Here is a 16,604-nt window from a genome sequence, read left to right as displayed (position 1 = left end):
GGATACTCAGATTGAACTTCAAACCTCATGCTCTCGCCTATGATCATCAGAGGCTGGGTGTGTTAAAGAGGCTGCATAATCAGTCCTTGCATGGAACAAATAAGCTTTTCCAACACTTAATGCACAAAAAATTAGTAAGTTATATGTGGGGGGTAGAGTGGGAAGAAGTTCTAAACCCTCCTTAAGAGCAAACAGGAGCAAAGGAGGTGAGAAAGTTTTGTACATTTCAATGTTAATACTGTATCAACATCAACTGGAGCACGGCAAAGCTACAAGCAGCAGTAGTGATATGTACACCAGGAATAGTTTGTAGGAGGACCTAAACAAAGGTGGGGAACAGTGTACCTTCCCCTCTCTTGCAGTAGACAAGAAAGCCAAGGGAGGGACAGATTAACCAAGTACCTCCACCCCTGAAACACCTACAAGCCAGTAGACTCTGTGGTGAAAGAAGAGGACAGTAAACAGAGAATGATGTTTCTCCAGCGTGCTATCTGGCAGGGTTTGGGAGGTAGAGGTGGCTTCCAATTTATTAGACAGTAACCAGTCACATGCCAATATGGAAGATGGAGACTACAAGCCAAGTCCAGTGTCAGCACCCTGGTATCCCAGCAGCCTTTCCTATTCCAGCAGCTGGGACAGCAAGGCTGACTTCTCATAACGCATTGCCCATGAATATTGGGCCCCCTCAGGCTATTAAGTGTCTGGGAAATTTTCTAAGCCCCACCTCTGTGTGTGTAGGGAGGTGAGGTGCGGGGAGGGAAAGCAAAGATGAAAACAAGAGAAAACAGACACTGAGGTCAGTTCAGGAAAAGATGAACCATGACTGATAGAAAATAAATGAGTGAAACTAAGAAGGGAAAGAAGTATAACAAAAGCAAGAGAAATGTAAGTGAATTATTTTAAGTATATCGAATAGAAAGTTTATGTTGTCTATGGTACTATTATATGCAGTAAACCCAGGAACAGAATCCAAGGTCTTGTGTACACCAGGAAAATTATGTAGACATCTCACACTAATCATCTCCACTAGTGGTTTAACACACAAAGCCCAAGTCATCAGCATTTCAAGAACCCCGTAATCTAATTTTGCCCAGAACAGGTATAGACAACATGGTGCTCAAAATATCAGGAGCAGCCAGAAATCCATTTACAGTATGGGTCCCAACATTGCTACAACTGGTGGAACTGAAACAATTTTTAGCAACAGTGGGAAATTTGACAAGATATCCCTAAAGTAGACAGAGCTTAAGTGTCTTGACTGCCAGTTAGTCCCCTACTCTAATCTACCTGTCCACACTAATTATATATTACACACTCATATGGCAGAGCTCTGTTTGCATTAGGAACTATAACGATGAATTTCCTGTTGCGTGTGCATGCATATGTAATCTCAACTTTAAGGTGGCATTATAGCAGGTTTGTTTGCATTTTTGATGAGGGAGGTTGAAGGGTATTTTATTTCCATGAGCTTGTTTGTTTTTATAAAGGAAAGAAAAACAATGAGTGCCCACACATCGAAATAAACCTGTGCAGTGTGATAACTATTTTGAAGTAGCTTTTATTGAACTTCAGATAATACAAACACAAAAAGAGCAGTTAAGTTATGCAGGGCTGAACCAACAGTGAGCTAGCTATACCAACATGTTGTTAGTATAGCGAGAGCACTGATATCCGAGCTCCAACAAGGGGCGTCTTAGGCAGAATACATAGCACACAACTAATCTGAAGACGACAACCATGTATTTACTTTGTGATAAGATTCAAATCATTGCACACTGAAATAAATGCATGACAAGTTTATTTCTGTATTCTCAATTATTTCTGTATTGTCACCAACCAGTCGATCGCGATCAACCCTAGAGGATCTCCCAGTCGATCTCCAGTGATGGAGCAGGGCAGCCGCTAAGGCAGTCTCCCTGCCTGCCCTGGCCCCACGCCACTCCCGGAAGCGGCCAGCGTAGACCTGGGGACGGGGTGGCAGGGGTCTCCCTCCACGCGCTGCTCCTGCCTGCAAGCACTGCCCCCGCAGCTCCCATTGGATAGGAATGGGGAGCTGCGGCCAATGGGAGCTGTGGGGGTGGTGCTTGCAGAGAGGGGCAGCATGCAGAGCCACGTGCCCCCGAAACACCCCAGGGGGCCGCAGGGGCACGTTGGCCCCTTCCGGGAGCAGCACGGGGCCAGTGTAGGCAGGGAGCCTGCCTTAGCCTCACTGCGCCGCCGACCGGGAGCCGCTCAAGGTAATTGCCACCCGGCGGGAGGCTGCATGCCAACCCTGAGCCCCCTCCCAGAGCTAGCACCCCATACCTCCTCCCACACCCCGAACCCACTCCTGAACCCCAAGCACCTGCCCCAGCCCAGAGCCCCGTCCCAGAGCCAGCACCCCACACCCTCTCCTGCACCCCAACACTCTGCCCCAGCCCAGAGCCCTCTCCTGCACCCAAACTCCCTCCCAGAGCTTGTAACCCTCACCCCCTCCTGCACCCCAACTGCCTTCCTCAGGCTCAGCCCAGAGCCCCCTCCCACACTGCAAACCCCTCGGCCCCAGCCCAGAGCCCGCACCTCCTCCCAGACTCCAACCCCCTATCTCAACCTGGTGAAAGTGAGTGAGGGTGGGGGAGAGCGAGCAATGGCGAGGGAGGGGATGGAGTAAGCAGGACAGGGCCTCGGGGAAGGGGCGGGGTAGATCCTGGGTGGCCCTTAAATTCAAAAAGTGATCTTGGGCGTAAAAAGGTTGGAAACCACTGCAATACATGTAACCACCCTGAACTGTGTGTATAAATGTATAAATACTCCTCCATTTATTTCAGTGATTATTTGGATATACAAATATTGGGTTAATCAAATTAGTTGTACAATAAAAATAGTAAACAGTCGAAATACTGCACAAGCTGCTAGTTTTCAGATGTAGGAACTCGAGCCTTGCAAACTGAAAGCTAAGTATACACCAAATCTTTGAGCTTTTCAAGGCTCACATCCTGCAAAGAATTACACACATTTTATGCAATGCAGGTCTATTCACAACTCATACAATTAAACATATGCATAAGTCTTTGCAGGATCAGAGCCAAAATGAATTAGCTTTTGACTTAGGAGAGCAAAAATATATATTCTACATCTTTTCTTCCCCTCACCCCATATACTAGTGACTTCAAATGGTCAAGCAGAATTTTATGAAACGTTATAAAAAAGAACTTCACTCTTTGGACTGAGAACGAGCATGGAAAATGTCAGCTTTCAAGAACAATTCAGAAAGACAGTGTATTGAGAGGCAAGTGTGGCTTTGAACAGGCTTAACTGCACTGCTGCTACCATAATCATAATATACCCATTTAGCAGCTGCTTACCAAAAAGACAACTGCCTAATATAGACACGAAACCAAAACCTTTTCCGCTTATCAGTTCATGTCTGAAACAACAGCTTCTGCATTGTTTAAAAGTGCCGAAAATACTGGCCCCCATCTGCAGCTCTCTCTATACCAGTACTCCCACCATTGTTATCCCAGTGGTTCAGAACCAGCAATAGCAACGCTGGGAAATTACAGGCAAAGCAGTATGGTGCAGAAACCCTAACACACACACGACTGTAGAATAACCTCATAACTGCTTACAATTAGTAATGTAGTAATGTTTAAATGCTGATCGCTTATTACTAAAATGTAGGTTTGAAGAGTCAATCATTTGTAGGAGGACCCACAACATATAAAAATCTACTGCTACACTTAAGTGCCTCGAATTAGTTCTGAACACCATCAACTAAATTTGGATTGGTTGTAAGAGTTCTCTCGGATACACTGCTGGGGGGAAGAGAAGAGGAATCTACCAAAGAAATGGACTGTATAGAACCACTGGAAGCAGAAAGGCTTATTATGTGACCTTGGGCAAACATTTAAACTCTGTTTCCTCATTGGTAAAATGGAAATGCCACAATTCAGTTATCCCAATGAGGATGTTGTGACGTTTAAATAGTATTTGTAAAGTGCTTAGTGATCCTGGTACAAAAATCACTCTATAAATGCAAAGTATTAGTAAGTTTTTGAGCAGGCTGATGTCACTTGATTGATATTACCCAGACTATGATCAGTACATCTAGGTCATCTCCTCTGGGTGTTACTCAAAATGACTGGTCCAAAATAGCAACAAGAGGCTTTGGAGGAAGTATGAATATAAGGAAATGCAGATGATAAATAAAACATGAGTCAGTCTAAGAGCATCCTTAAAAACAAACATGAAGTATTCTTACATATATACATTAATATTCTCAGTATTATATAAAAGTTTGCATTACTTTGCCTTGTTAAAATAATTGCCAAAAACAAAAGAGACAAAAAAAAGTTTTGAGGAATTCATCTTCAGTAATTCAGAATAATGCTAGAAGCATTAGGGAAACCTCTGGCCATCGTTACTTCTTATTAACACAGCATGGAAAAATGTGATAACAAGACAAGTGCCAAGCACAGGACTTACCCAAGGTGAATTCCCATTGTTCATTCCCAAGAGATCGCTCGGGAACCACTTCTAGATCTAGCATTGGCTCTGCCAGAGTATCGGCCCAGTAGTCACACAGCAGATCACAATGTTACAGCAGCTGGACCTGTGTTGGAGCATGACAAAAACACCTAATTTACAATCCTCATCTGACTCTCAGGGAACAACCCAAACCAACATGCAATTATCCCCCTTCCTCTTCCAAGCTCTGATGGAGAAATCACTGCTCATGTCTGGCTTTGTCTCTTCTTTGGGATCTTATTCCATTCCCTCCCTCGTCTTTGTCATCAGACCCCATGCAAGCCTAGCGAAGGCCTGGTCTACACCTAAGACTTAGGTTGACTTAGCTACATCACTCAGGGCTGTGAAAAATTGTGCCCCCAGCGACGCAGTTAGGTCAACCTAACCTTGCATGTAGATGCAGCTGCATTGATGGAATTATTCTGTCTACCTAGTTTTGCCTCCTAGGGCAAGTCTACACTACAAAATTAAATTGACGTAAGTTACATCAACATACAGCCACTGCAGTAATTGAATCGGTTTTATACATCCACACTATGCTTGTCAGCGGCACATGTCTTCACCAAGAGCACTTGCACCAATTTAACTGCCAGTATTGGGCATTGTGGGATGGTTTCTGAAAGGCAGCAATACTCGATGTAAGCAACTCAGCGTCTACATGGACGCTGTATCAACCTAACTACATCGACTTAATCATTACGCCTCCCGAGGAGGTGGCGTTATTAAGTCAGTGTAGTGGGCGAGTTATATCGGTGGGAGCTACATTTTAGTGTAGACGCGCAGAGAGTTAGTTCGGCCCAAACTGCCTTACAGCGACCTAACTGTGTAGTGTCGAACATGCCTCAGAGAAGTGGATTACCTATATCCACAGAAAACCCCCCTCCAATGACAGGAAGCATCTACACTGCAGCTATTCAGAGGCACAGTAGTGTAGACATACCCTTAGATTGACAGTTTTTTGGGGTAGGACTGTTTGGACAGTATTTTTATTTCACTAGAGCACCTTACATACCTAGGACACTATATAGCTATTAAATAACAGATACTACAATGATGTTCATAAGAAATTCACAGATAAAAGCTGCTGGAAAACAGATGGGAAAAGCTGGGCTGTCTCATTCCCTCTGCTTTTGCTGCAAGGATGAGAAGAAATCCAAGTTGGGTCGCTGAATCGTAGACAAACCACAGGGCTCCCACACAGTGCAAGACCCCAGTTTTAAGGCTACCCTGCTGATCCTTCTGTGTGCCCCATCCCCAGAGTCCTTTCTGGCACCCTCCACTCCCCTGATGGGCCCTTGCCATTGGAGAACAGCCTTGCCCCAATTCTTCATGGGGCCCCCCAAAAACAGGGCCACGACCCACCACCTTTCTACACTGTAAGCGCTTTGGGGCTAGGACTGTCTTTTACTACAAGTCTGTAGAGTGCCCAGTTGACTTATGGCCTTTGGCGCTACCGTCACAGAAACGTCGGCCAGACACAGTCCCCCCATCCCCCCCACCCCACCCCCGCCCCCCCCACCCCCCACAGATCCCCCCACCCCCCACTCGCCTCATCACCCGCTACAGTAGCGCCCGGGAGACCCTCACACCGGGGCCAAGAGCCCCCTCCCCTGGCAACAGCGGCTCAGGGGCCCCTCACTCCCCAGGCCCTGCGCCCCCCACCCCAGAGCGGGCCCAAGGTCCCCCCGCCCGCAGCGCCAGCTCGCCCGCAGCGAGGAGCAGCTCCCGGCCGCCGCGCTCATCCCGCTCCGGGAAAAGGGGGACCGGGCCCCCCCCGGATGTGTGCGCGGGGGATGGAGGGCACCCCCGCCGGGGCATTAACACCTCCTCCCCCCGCTCCGAGGGGCCGCGACTCACCTCACTTGCGGCTGCTGAAAAAGTCCTTTGCAACGGCCGTCAGGCGAGACCGCCCCGGGTGGGCGGGGCCGGGGCTGGGGACTGACGCGGGCGGGGCCGCGGGCGTGTGCGCGCGCGTGCGAGAGGCGCGAGGCCGGGGGTTAGAGCCCGTCTCTGGGGCTGGGGAGCGCCGCGTTCGCGTCCCGACTGTGCCACAGACGCGCTGTGCAGCCTTGGCCAACTCACCTAGCCTAGGCACCCTCTGGGGGCCGGGCCCCAAAACCAGGGGAACCACTAGGGGAAGGGGAAGGCAAGGCTGGGATAAGGGGAGGGAGGTGGGGCAAAAGAGGCAGGGACAAGGGGAAACAAGGTGTTGTGGGGATAACAGAGAAAGGGGGCCTGACCCCTCCAAGACCAGCAGGTGGGGGAACCATGTCCCCTCTTAGGGGATGGTTGGACCAAGGAGGTCTATGGTAGGGGATTGGGGACAGCACCTCATTTTAGCATTATCAGCTCCCCAGCATTCAAAAATCAGGATTCTGCCCCCCCAAATCCTGAGATTGGTTTAAAAATCAGGCAATTTATCTATTTGTTTGCCTTCTGGTTTCTGGGGCTTTGGGGTGCACTTGGGTCACATCACATTTTCAAGCTTTCCTCGGCAGCCAGAAGGGCTAGAAACATACATCGTTTTAAAATGCGGAGAGTCTCCTGCGCTTTCTGTTGTGCAGCAGCTGGGAGTTTAAGAAACACACACACAAAAAATAGCAGGAGACTTGTGATTTTGGCACCCCGTTGTTCTTCCAAACAGAGCAGCTTGCTGACGCTGCCCTTTATTTTAACAGAAGAGGGGGATGAAGGCAGTGAGCCCCAGCAAGCAATGATCCAGCTTCAGGGAAGCAGAAGATTTAATAATTAGAGTTGCTTATGGGATCATCTTTAGCCAGGCCTGTTCTAATGTTACTGCTCCTCAGGCTATCGCTACAGTGCGTCTAGGAGTGAGCATCCCAGGCTAAGGTTGCAGACTTGGGTTAGTGTGCTAAAGTAGGGTTACCATTAGGGCCGGCTCCAGGCACCAGCTTACCAAGCAGGTGCTTGGGGCGGCCACTTCGGAGAGGGGCGGCACGTCCAGCTGTTCGGCGGCAATTCGGTGGACGGTCCCTCACTTCTGCTTGGAGCGAAGGACCTCCCGCCGAATTGCCGCCACAGATCGCGATTGCGGCTTTTTTGTATGTGTGGTTTGGCTGCTTGCAGCGGCCAAAACCCTGGAGCCGGCCCTGGTTACCATACGTCCGGATTTCCCCGGATGTGTCCGTCTTTTCACTCTTTAAATAGCCGTCCAGGGAGGATTTCTAAAAATCTAAAAATGTCCGGGATTTCCCCCCGGTCGGCTATTTAAAGAGCGAAAAGCGGCTGACAGGGCGGCCGAGCGCCGCTCGCATTGGGGCCTCGGCAGCCAAAGCCCCTTCCAGGCTCCCCTCATCCCCTGCAGCCTTACCACGCCGCCCGACAGCGCTGGGGGGCGGGGCTGTGCGCCTGTGAGCGAACGCAGCGGCGGGGCTGGCAGCGGCGGCCAGAGCCCCTCCCCCGCTTCCCCCCTCCTCCACAGCCTCAGCACGCCGCTCGGGCGGGGCAGAGCCAGACACCTGCTCTAAGCCGAGCGGCACGGTAAGGGGCCCGGGGAGTTGGAGAAGCGGGGGCAGTCAGGGGACAGGGAGCGGTGGGGGGGTTGGATGGGTCGGGGGTTCTGGGGGGGCTGTTTGGAGCCCCACAGCTCGAGCCCATGTCAGTTTATCGGGGCTCTAAGACTTGCTGCCACGGTTTTGTTTTTGTTGTTCCAGTGTAAATGTACCCAGAGAGTACACGCTTAGGAGTTCAGCATTTTGATTCTACCTGCTAATAGGGACTGAGTGGCCAAGGTTGGTCCTGGACTTGGAGACACAATCACTAGACAAGTTGGTCAGTCTCCCACATCTACTCTGTCTGACCCTCCTCCATTCAGGTATCTCACCCCACTTCATTTCCTGTCTGTTTCCAAACCAATTTTCCCCAGTTTCAGTCTGTAAGAGTTCACACCCTCTGTATTTCATCCTGAGCTCAAACAAATTAAACCTCAAAATTACTAAGATTTGTCTGGTTTCAGACCCATAAAACTTCATACAGCTTGTGCCCAAACCCAAAAATCAGCCAAGGTTAACCTGAAATATCCTCAGGGTACATACAAGTCATTAGGGTAGGGACCTGGAAGATCTCTGGAGAACTAAAGAACATAATTGGTCAGTTCAGTCCATAGCTTAGCAGTACTCCTAGGTTCCTCATGGACACTAAGCTCATGTAGCAGCATCTATGAATAATACTTTTCTACCATCTCTGTTTAGTTAGGAGACACTATCCCATCCTGGTAGATGATGACCTGGTCTTGATTATACTCATTACCTCCCTTTTGGATTGTAGCAATGCATACCTGGACATCAAGCCATCAGTGCTTAGGAAACTCCAACTAGTACAGAACACTGCAGCACATTTCCTCCACAACATGGGCTACCACAAGCACATCAAACCCATCTTCTGCTCTCTACACTGGCTTCCCATAAAATGTCAAATCAAAGGCAAGGTCTTGGTCCTTATCTTCAAGCTTCTCAATGGCCTGGGCCCAGGATACCTAAAAGGCCATCTAAAGCTCCAGGATAAGGACCATGGTCGACAACTCCACTCCTCAGGCACAACAGAACTTTCTACCACAAGGGTAAAGCTCATCTGTGTGCATGAGACAGAGCTTTCTTGGGAGCATCCAGACTGGGGAACGAATTCCCGCACAAACAAAGGACCAAAACAAACCTCACCACCTTCCATCCCGAGTGCATGGTGCACCTCTTTGACCTGCCATCTCTAATAGAAACACAGCGCAACATGTACACAGACAAATAAAATAACTCTTCCAAACCAAGACACACCGCTGCACACAATTCTCCCCTAGGGGAGAGGATGAGAGAAAGAATGAACCCCATATGTCAGAGATGTTATTAACCCACTTAATGCACTATTGGAAGGTGTTTGGACACAACAGTGATGAGCACAGTATAAGAGCCTTTGCAGAATAACATAGGGTCTTTCTCTAATTAGTGCTAGTGCTAGAGATGGGTTTAACAAAAACCGATTCAAACACCCTCAATCTTTAGGGAAGTTCAGATCCAGATTTGTGCTTTGCAGGATGGATCCATCTCTTATTAACTCCATATTTAGGAAGTCTAACCATTGCTAGGAACATGAAGTCGTAAAGACTGGGTTAGTCTTCATGGCATGAGGCTGGTGTCTGCCATGGGAAATTAATCCATTCTCAATTGTAGTAAACTGAACTGCCGAGTTTGTATTCATGTCACTGAGACTGTTTATGTTCACTACCAGTCCATAAACTGCTATTGGTCAGACTTGACAGTGGATTATGTCTTGGTGAAAAGAATAGTCCATAGATCAAGACCCGTTAGATAAAGATAAATAAAAGAGATTAAATGAGACATTTTTCCTAAATTCACACCCCAATATATTTTGGGGGAGATAAATAAAGCAATAGCGGGGGGGTTGGAGGAGGGTGGGCCAGAAGACTCCATGGCACTGTCTCACTGAAATAACTACATCTGTCAGCTAAATGGGCAGTGCTATTATATTTATATGTGTAGTTTCCAGAGAGAGTTATTCAGATGTTAAGGCCTTGGATACTTTCCAAATGATTTACTGTCTGGACAGATGAACTGAAATGTAGTTAGCAAGGGAACCAAAAACACCCTAGTCCACTGCCATAGCTAGCATTTTAATTCTTCACTGTGTCACATGGTCTCAAATGCTGAGGCAAAAAGAATGGCTTATGGGAAGTGACTTGACAGGAGTTGTGTTTTAATTTCCTTTGTAAAATCTTGTGATCCACATTTCTCCCGCATTGCCTTTCTGAGGGCCTCACACCATTCCCTTCAACAGGCATTCTGAGAACAGATTAGAGAATTCTGTAACAATTTTCAATGTGTTTAAATTGCTTCTAATGTCTCAGACTGTTATCATGCTGTAAAACTACCTGATGGATGGATGACGATATGTTTCCAGATTTGTCCTGGGGTAATACGAACCTCCAGTGCCTGGAAACACCCCTGCCCCCCGACAGGCCCCCCAGAACCCCTCCCCTGCTTCCCCCCTCCTCCACAGCCTCAGCACGCCACTCAGGCGGGGCGGAGCCAGACACCTGCTCTAAGCTGAGCGGCATGGTAAGGGGGCCGGGGAGTTGGAGAAGGGGGGCAGTCAGGGGACAGGGAGCGGGGGGGGGTTGGATGGGTCGGGAGTTCTGGGGGGGCTGTCAGGGGGGCAGGGGTGTGGAGAGGGGTCAAGGCAGGCAGGGAGCAGAGGGGGTTGGATGGGTCGTGAGTTCTGAGGGTCCTGTCAGGGGGCGGGGAGCAGTTGGATAGGGCATGGGAGTCCCGGGGGTGTGAATATGGGGTGGGGGTGTGGATGAGGGTCGGGGCAGTCAGGGCACAGGTAGGGTCCTAGGGGGGCAGTTAGGGTGGGGGGTTCTCAGGAGGGGGCAGTCAGGGGACAAGAAGCAGGGAGGCTTAGATAGGGGGGTGGAGTCCTAGGGGGCAGTTAGTGGCAGGGGTCCCAGGAGGGGGCAGTCAGGGGACAAGGAGCAGGGGGAGGGTGGAGGTTCTGAGGGGGGCAGTCAGGGAGTGTGAAGTGGGAGGGAGTGGATGGGGGCTCCCCCCCCCCAGTGTCCTCTTTTTTGATTGTGGAAATATGGTAACCCTAGCTAAAGATAGTGGTGTAGATGTTGTAACTTGGGCTCTGAAGCTTGGGGGAGTTCGGAGCCCGAGCTCCAGTCCAAGTTGCGTTAGTGATCTTGTGTTAGCTAATATGAGGTAAGAACACACCTTTTTTCCTAAGGTGGATGAACGCTAGAGTGGTTTAAGGTTATGCATTTAGTTAAACCTGTGCAATTATGACTGTGTTTAGGAAAAAGGTGTTTTTTTATGATGAGAACCAACCTGTGGTAGCTAAAATTGTAAAATCCTAGCATAGGCAGGGAAAGGTGAGTTGTATTTTGATGTAGCTGGTTGAGAAGAATCCTAGGGTCCCAACTTCCTCCTAAATTGGAGGAGGGAGGATGCATGTCTTCTGAGGAGCCTCATTATCAGTTCACTTTAACATGCACAAATAGCCTTTAGGGTGACCAGAGGGCAAATGTGAAAAATCGGGACGGGAGTGGGGGATAATAGGAGCCTATATAAGAAAAAGACCCAAAAATCGGGACTGTCTCTATAAAATTGGGACATCTGGTCACCCTAGACCAAGGCAATGGAGAAGGGTTGCAGGCTGTGTGCTGATAGAAGCCCTATGGAAAGGAGAGTATCATGATATTATTCTCTGTATTTCAGGGGTCACACCTCACCAGCAGATTGATCTCCAACCTTCACAAGCTCTTTCTGAAACAGCAAAATCTAGAAGGACCAAATAAACAAGGTTTCATTCTATCCTCTCAGTTGTTGCAAGGTGAAAACAAAACAGTTCTACGGCCTCGTCTACTTCTGTATCTGCGCTATAGGATGTGTTTATAAAAATCAAATGGACTTCGGGGACTAATCCTGCACTAACAGGGAGATGGACTAATTAACCTAATACTGTAGTCTTTCCCATCTCTTAATTTGCATGATTTTGTGACATCATAAACCATTCCACAAAGTAACATGCATCTCACCATTCCAAGAACTTAATTTTTATACAGCTTCTCAGGAGAAAATATCCTGGAAGGATGTTGTGCTTGCTGACCTCACGTTGACCAGAATTTCAGATGCCCTGAGGCAGGACCTTTAAAATGCTCTTTGACATGCGTATAGGGTAGTAAAGACATGTTTTTGGAGAAAGGCTTTTATTTTAATCCTTCCGGCAGTACTTAAAGTGGGAGGAGCTGAGCTCTAGATTTTTTCCTAGCAGGTGCTAAGTAGCAGCAGTTTAAAAAAAACCTAACTAGCTCCTTTGAAATAAAGTGTAGATATTGTATGAATTAAATCTCTGGGCTGTTCCAAGAATTTACCTTTCAGAGTTTTAGTCTAAAATCAAAACTTTGCTAAAAAGTGTTAAAAGCAGCTGACATTTCAACTGTGATCAGCTGACTACCAGTGGTCCATGGAGCTTTTGCGGGATGTCCACCTAGTTGGCAGGTCATGTGATACTGACTTTTCCTTGTTTCTAGCAATACTACACATATCAGGTTCATCACTGCAAGAGAAAAGTTGGAAATGGGTAGATCTAGGGGTTATTAATACAGGAGGAGGAGGGGAAACAGGAGACTCCCAGGGACAGAGTAATCCGCAGGGTAGGAGTTGCTAGTGGGAGAAGAATGTCTAAGGGGAGAAGAAACCCAGGCCACGTGTCCACGGTTAGGAAGAAAGAAGGGAACCAGGCAGCATGCATAAGGGGAGAGGAGGACAAGGTGGCAAGGGGCGAGAGGAACAAAACAGATTTAAACGGGCTAAATAGGCAATTCAGGTTCAGTAAGATTATACATTATATTGCTTTGAGTACTATCCTCTTGTGAGAGGGAAATGGGTAGGGGAAGATGTCCTGGCATGTATTCTAACTATGCGCATTTCTTTGAAAATCTACCCCTCGTAGATAGTGGTATTACTCAGTGCCGTAACAGGGCTTACTGCATAGGGATGGGTGCTGTCCTTCAGATGAGACATGAAACCACACTCCCTTCTGGGGCTAAGAAGAAGTTAAAGAGCTCATCACATATTTTGAAATAGAGTAAAGTGATAACCCCAGTGTCTTAGCCAAGAGTTTCTTGATAAAACATGTATTAATGCCCAAGGCTGGAAGTTATTAATATTGAGCCCATAATAGCTGTGGCATTTGCTTCCACAGTCCTACACTACCACCAAAACCTCATCACTTTGTAAAGCACTTTGAGAAGCTTTTGCATTAAAGGGTTTGTAGAACACAAATGCTCCATTCTTTTATTCCTTTAAGGAACAGTAGGCATGATGAAATTCCTCTTCCTCCTAATGTTGTATCAAAGCTACTCCTAAAACAGATTCTGCTGATGAAACCATAGTCTAGACAACAAATCATTACATTAAATATAATAGTTTATGACACTCTTTCACCAACGGCCACACAAGGATCAAAACATTTGAAAGGGACTTACTGAACCAACCAAATAAGGAACAGATATTGCCTATAAAATAATAATGCTGCAATTCATAAGCAAAGATCTATTGAAAAAGATTAGATGGTGACCAATTGTGGAATGGAAAATTCAAATAACTTTGCCTAAATGTTATACAAAAAGACATCCAGCAGCGAGTGTAGACTTGGCTATAGCAAACAAACATCGTTTATATTCAAGAACTGGCATGAATTAAAAGGCCTCTCAGTCTTTTCTTCATGCTGACAGCTGCACTGCACCTGCCTCTTTGGTTCCAGCTAACCCACCTGGCTCTTTGGATACACACAAACAATTCCCAGAACTTCATATCTTTAAATAAGAATCTCTGCAAGACAAATGGTGCATGAGTGTATATCCATACACACCTACACCTCTTGCTCTTTCTAATTCTTGACATAGGCAAGATTTACATCTCGCTGGATGGATTGTGCCAAAATAAACCACAGTTAAACTTTATTTATTTAAAAAAAGATGCTCACATTAATGTACAAGAGAAAGCATGTGAGAGAGAAATTAACCCAGAGGTGTTCTATAAGGTTACTGGAGCTACACTAGGAAAGAATCTTGCCAATGATTTCAGTGGAAGTAAGAATAGGCCCATAGTTGACAAATATATAGATAAAGTTCAGACCGATAATTTTTATCCTGGTGGAGTCTGCATCTCCTGCCACTGCTCGTGGCAGGTCAGGTGAGACTGAGGCAACTTCCTCTGTCACTGCAAAGCTCTCTTGCTATGGAGGTCCAAAGGAATACAAGCTGATACTCTTTACTGGCAATGCAGATAAAGTGGGATTGGTTGCTCTCTCTGGTAAGACCATTTTCACTGGGCATGTCAAGATATATTTATTAGTGCTGGGCAAAATTTTCCCACTGAACATTTTTCTGTCACAAAACACTAACTCACTGAAATCAAAGTGTTTCACAGGAATCAGAGTAGCAGTCGTGTTAGTCTGTATCTGCAAAAAGAACAGGAGGACTTGTGGCACCTTAGAGACTAACAAGTTTATGCTCAAATAAATTTGTGAGTCTCGAAAGGTGCCACAAGTCCTCCTGTTCTCTTTTCACAGGAATGTATCTCATCAAAATTGTCTATGAGAAGTTATGAACACATTTCATTTTGACGTTTTGTATCAGTGGTCAGCATGATATTGTCAAAACAAAATATTTCAAAATAATTCTTTACATGAAGAATTCTGTGATTTCGACTTTTCATTCCTGTTTAGGACAAAACCAAATTTTGAAATTTCCTTCAGGGTGGAATATTTATGATCGCTTGAGTTCACATGGTAACAAATGTGGTAATTTTGGTATTTTTTTTTTAATTCCTGCGCATGCCTCAGTTTCCCTCTGTGCTTTGCATTGCTATGCAGCGTGTAAAGGGTTAAAAAGTTCCTCGGGGCAGAGCAGGAGACATGAGACGTTTGTGTCACATAACTGCCTCGGGTGGTATGAAGCTGTCTGTAAAGGTCTGTCTGAAACTGATCCATATCAATGGAGGATCCAGAGAGACAATGGGAACCACCCCATCAGGTAGGACATATGAAATCAGCCTGAGTCTGCAGGAGGAAGACAATGGCCCAAGGAGTGACAGGAGGGTAGGATAAGAGCTGGCCTTTGGAGAGTCACAGGGTAGGTCTACACTGCAATAAAATACCCACTGCAGTGATTCTCAGAGCCCAGGGTAGCTGACTCAGGCTTCCAGGGCTCAGGCTACGGGGCTATAAAATTGCAGTGTAGATGTTTGGGCTCAGGCTGGAGCCTGGACTCTGAGACTCTCCCCCATTGTGGGTCTCAGAGCCTGGGCTCCAGCCTGAGCCAGAATGTCTACACTACAATTTCATAGCCCCACAGCGCAAGCTCCATGAGATGGAGGCAGCTGACCCAGGCCAGCCATGGCTGTGCCATAGGTCTTTTATTGCAGCGTAGACAAACCCAGAAAGCTCACCTGGGACTGACAGACAAAGGGACAAAGACAGAGAGGAAACCGAGATGTTTCCTTCAGCAGCAGGCTCAAGGGAGCTCTGGCTTGTCCAGTATCCACTATGTCTTCACCTTTGCTTCTCTATGCTAACGTAAGGACTTCCTGGTGCTGTGTTCCATAACTATAAACCCTAGGCTGCCTGGTACCACTGCAAATAGTTGCTGAGGTTCACTGATCTCCGAAGAGAGCAAAAAGTCTCTGACCAGGAGTCTCTCTCAGTTGGACTCACTGGGCAGAGCTCACGCTGTGAAACAGGAGTGCTGAAGCCTAGAGCTCAGTCTCAGAGGCACTGGGGCCACATGACCTTCCGTTAAGGAAGAGTGGAACCCCTTGGGGGTGAGGGACAGATCCTGTATCTGCCCTTTCAATATGTATATTGAGGTAGTGCCCAGCCACTAGACTATGTCCATTTTACCCATTGTCTTTGGTAGTCCCTGAATGCTCCCCCTGCATTACCACTCCCACATCTAGCCAGAATAAAAAAAAGAAAATTAACACAAATTATTACCAGGGCCGGCTCTAGGTTTTTTGCTGCCCCCAGCAAAAAAAATTTTGGCTGCCCCCCCCCCCCAGCCCTGGGGTCTCTCCTGGCCCCCCCCCGCACCTCCTGCCACCCCAGCGCTCGGCTCTCCCCCCCACCCCACCCGTACCCCTGGCCACCCCAACACTGGGCTTCCCCCCACTGGCGCTGACTCCGCCCGCTCCCCCCGGCCTCCAGTCGGTTCAGCGCTGGCAGGGTCGGGGTAAGCAGCGGGGCTCCCGGGCCGCGCCTCAGCCCAGGGTCCCTCCAGCCGGGGCTCCTGCCTCCAGCCAAGACTGGGGAGGACAGAGCGGGGGGACCGCCCCGGCAGGGGGCTGAGGAGCCGGGGCAGGGCAGCCCCAGAGGGAGTGGAGCCACGGAGAGCAGGACGCGGGCACCGCACAGCAGCGCCCCGCCCTCTATGGCCCCGCTCCTGCTGCTGCTCCTGGCCGCCCTGCCGCAGTCCCTGAGTGGCTCTGGCCGCTTCGCCCAGCCCCCGCTGTGGTGCTGGGGGGTGGCCGCCTTGCGGCACCTGCAGGCGGCTCCGTGTGCCCCGA

At 48.1% G+C, this 16,604-nt stretch overlaps 1 protein-coding gene across 3 annotated transcripts in view; it reads right to left on the bottom strand.

Moving 5' to 3' along the window:
- The window catches only part of CUNH16orf70 (chromosome unknown C16orf70 homolog), a 51,066-nt gene extending 45,093 nt beyond the window's left edge, over positions 1 to 5,973 (bottom strand). For all 3 annotated transcript variants that reach the window (XR_003369834.1, XR_003369833.1, XM_026652692.1), the window contains exons 1-2: positions 5,519 to 5,973; positions 4,465 to 4,591 (exon numbers count right to left, since the gene is read on the bottom strand). Coding sequence is in view for 1 of the 3 variants with exons in the window: in XM_026652692.1 (XP_026508477.1) it covers positions 4,465 to 4,528 (64 nt within the window). In the remaining 2 variants the exon portion in view is untranslated. The remainder of the gene's footprint in view (positions 1 to 4,464; positions 4,592 to 5,518) is intronic.
- Between the last annotated feature and the right edge of the window lie 10,631 nt (positions 5,974 to 16,604).

The sequence above is a fragment of the Terrapene carolina genome, unplaced genomic scaffold (assembly GCF_002925995.2).
Source record: "Terrapene carolina triunguis isolate 2854851 unplaced genomic scaffold, T_m_triunguis-2.0 Scaffold130, whole genome shotgun sequence".
NCBI lineage: Eukaryota > Metazoa > Chordata > Testudines > Emydidae > Terrapene > Terrapene triunguis.
This window is presented reverse-complemented; position numbering and strand designations above follow the sequence as displayed.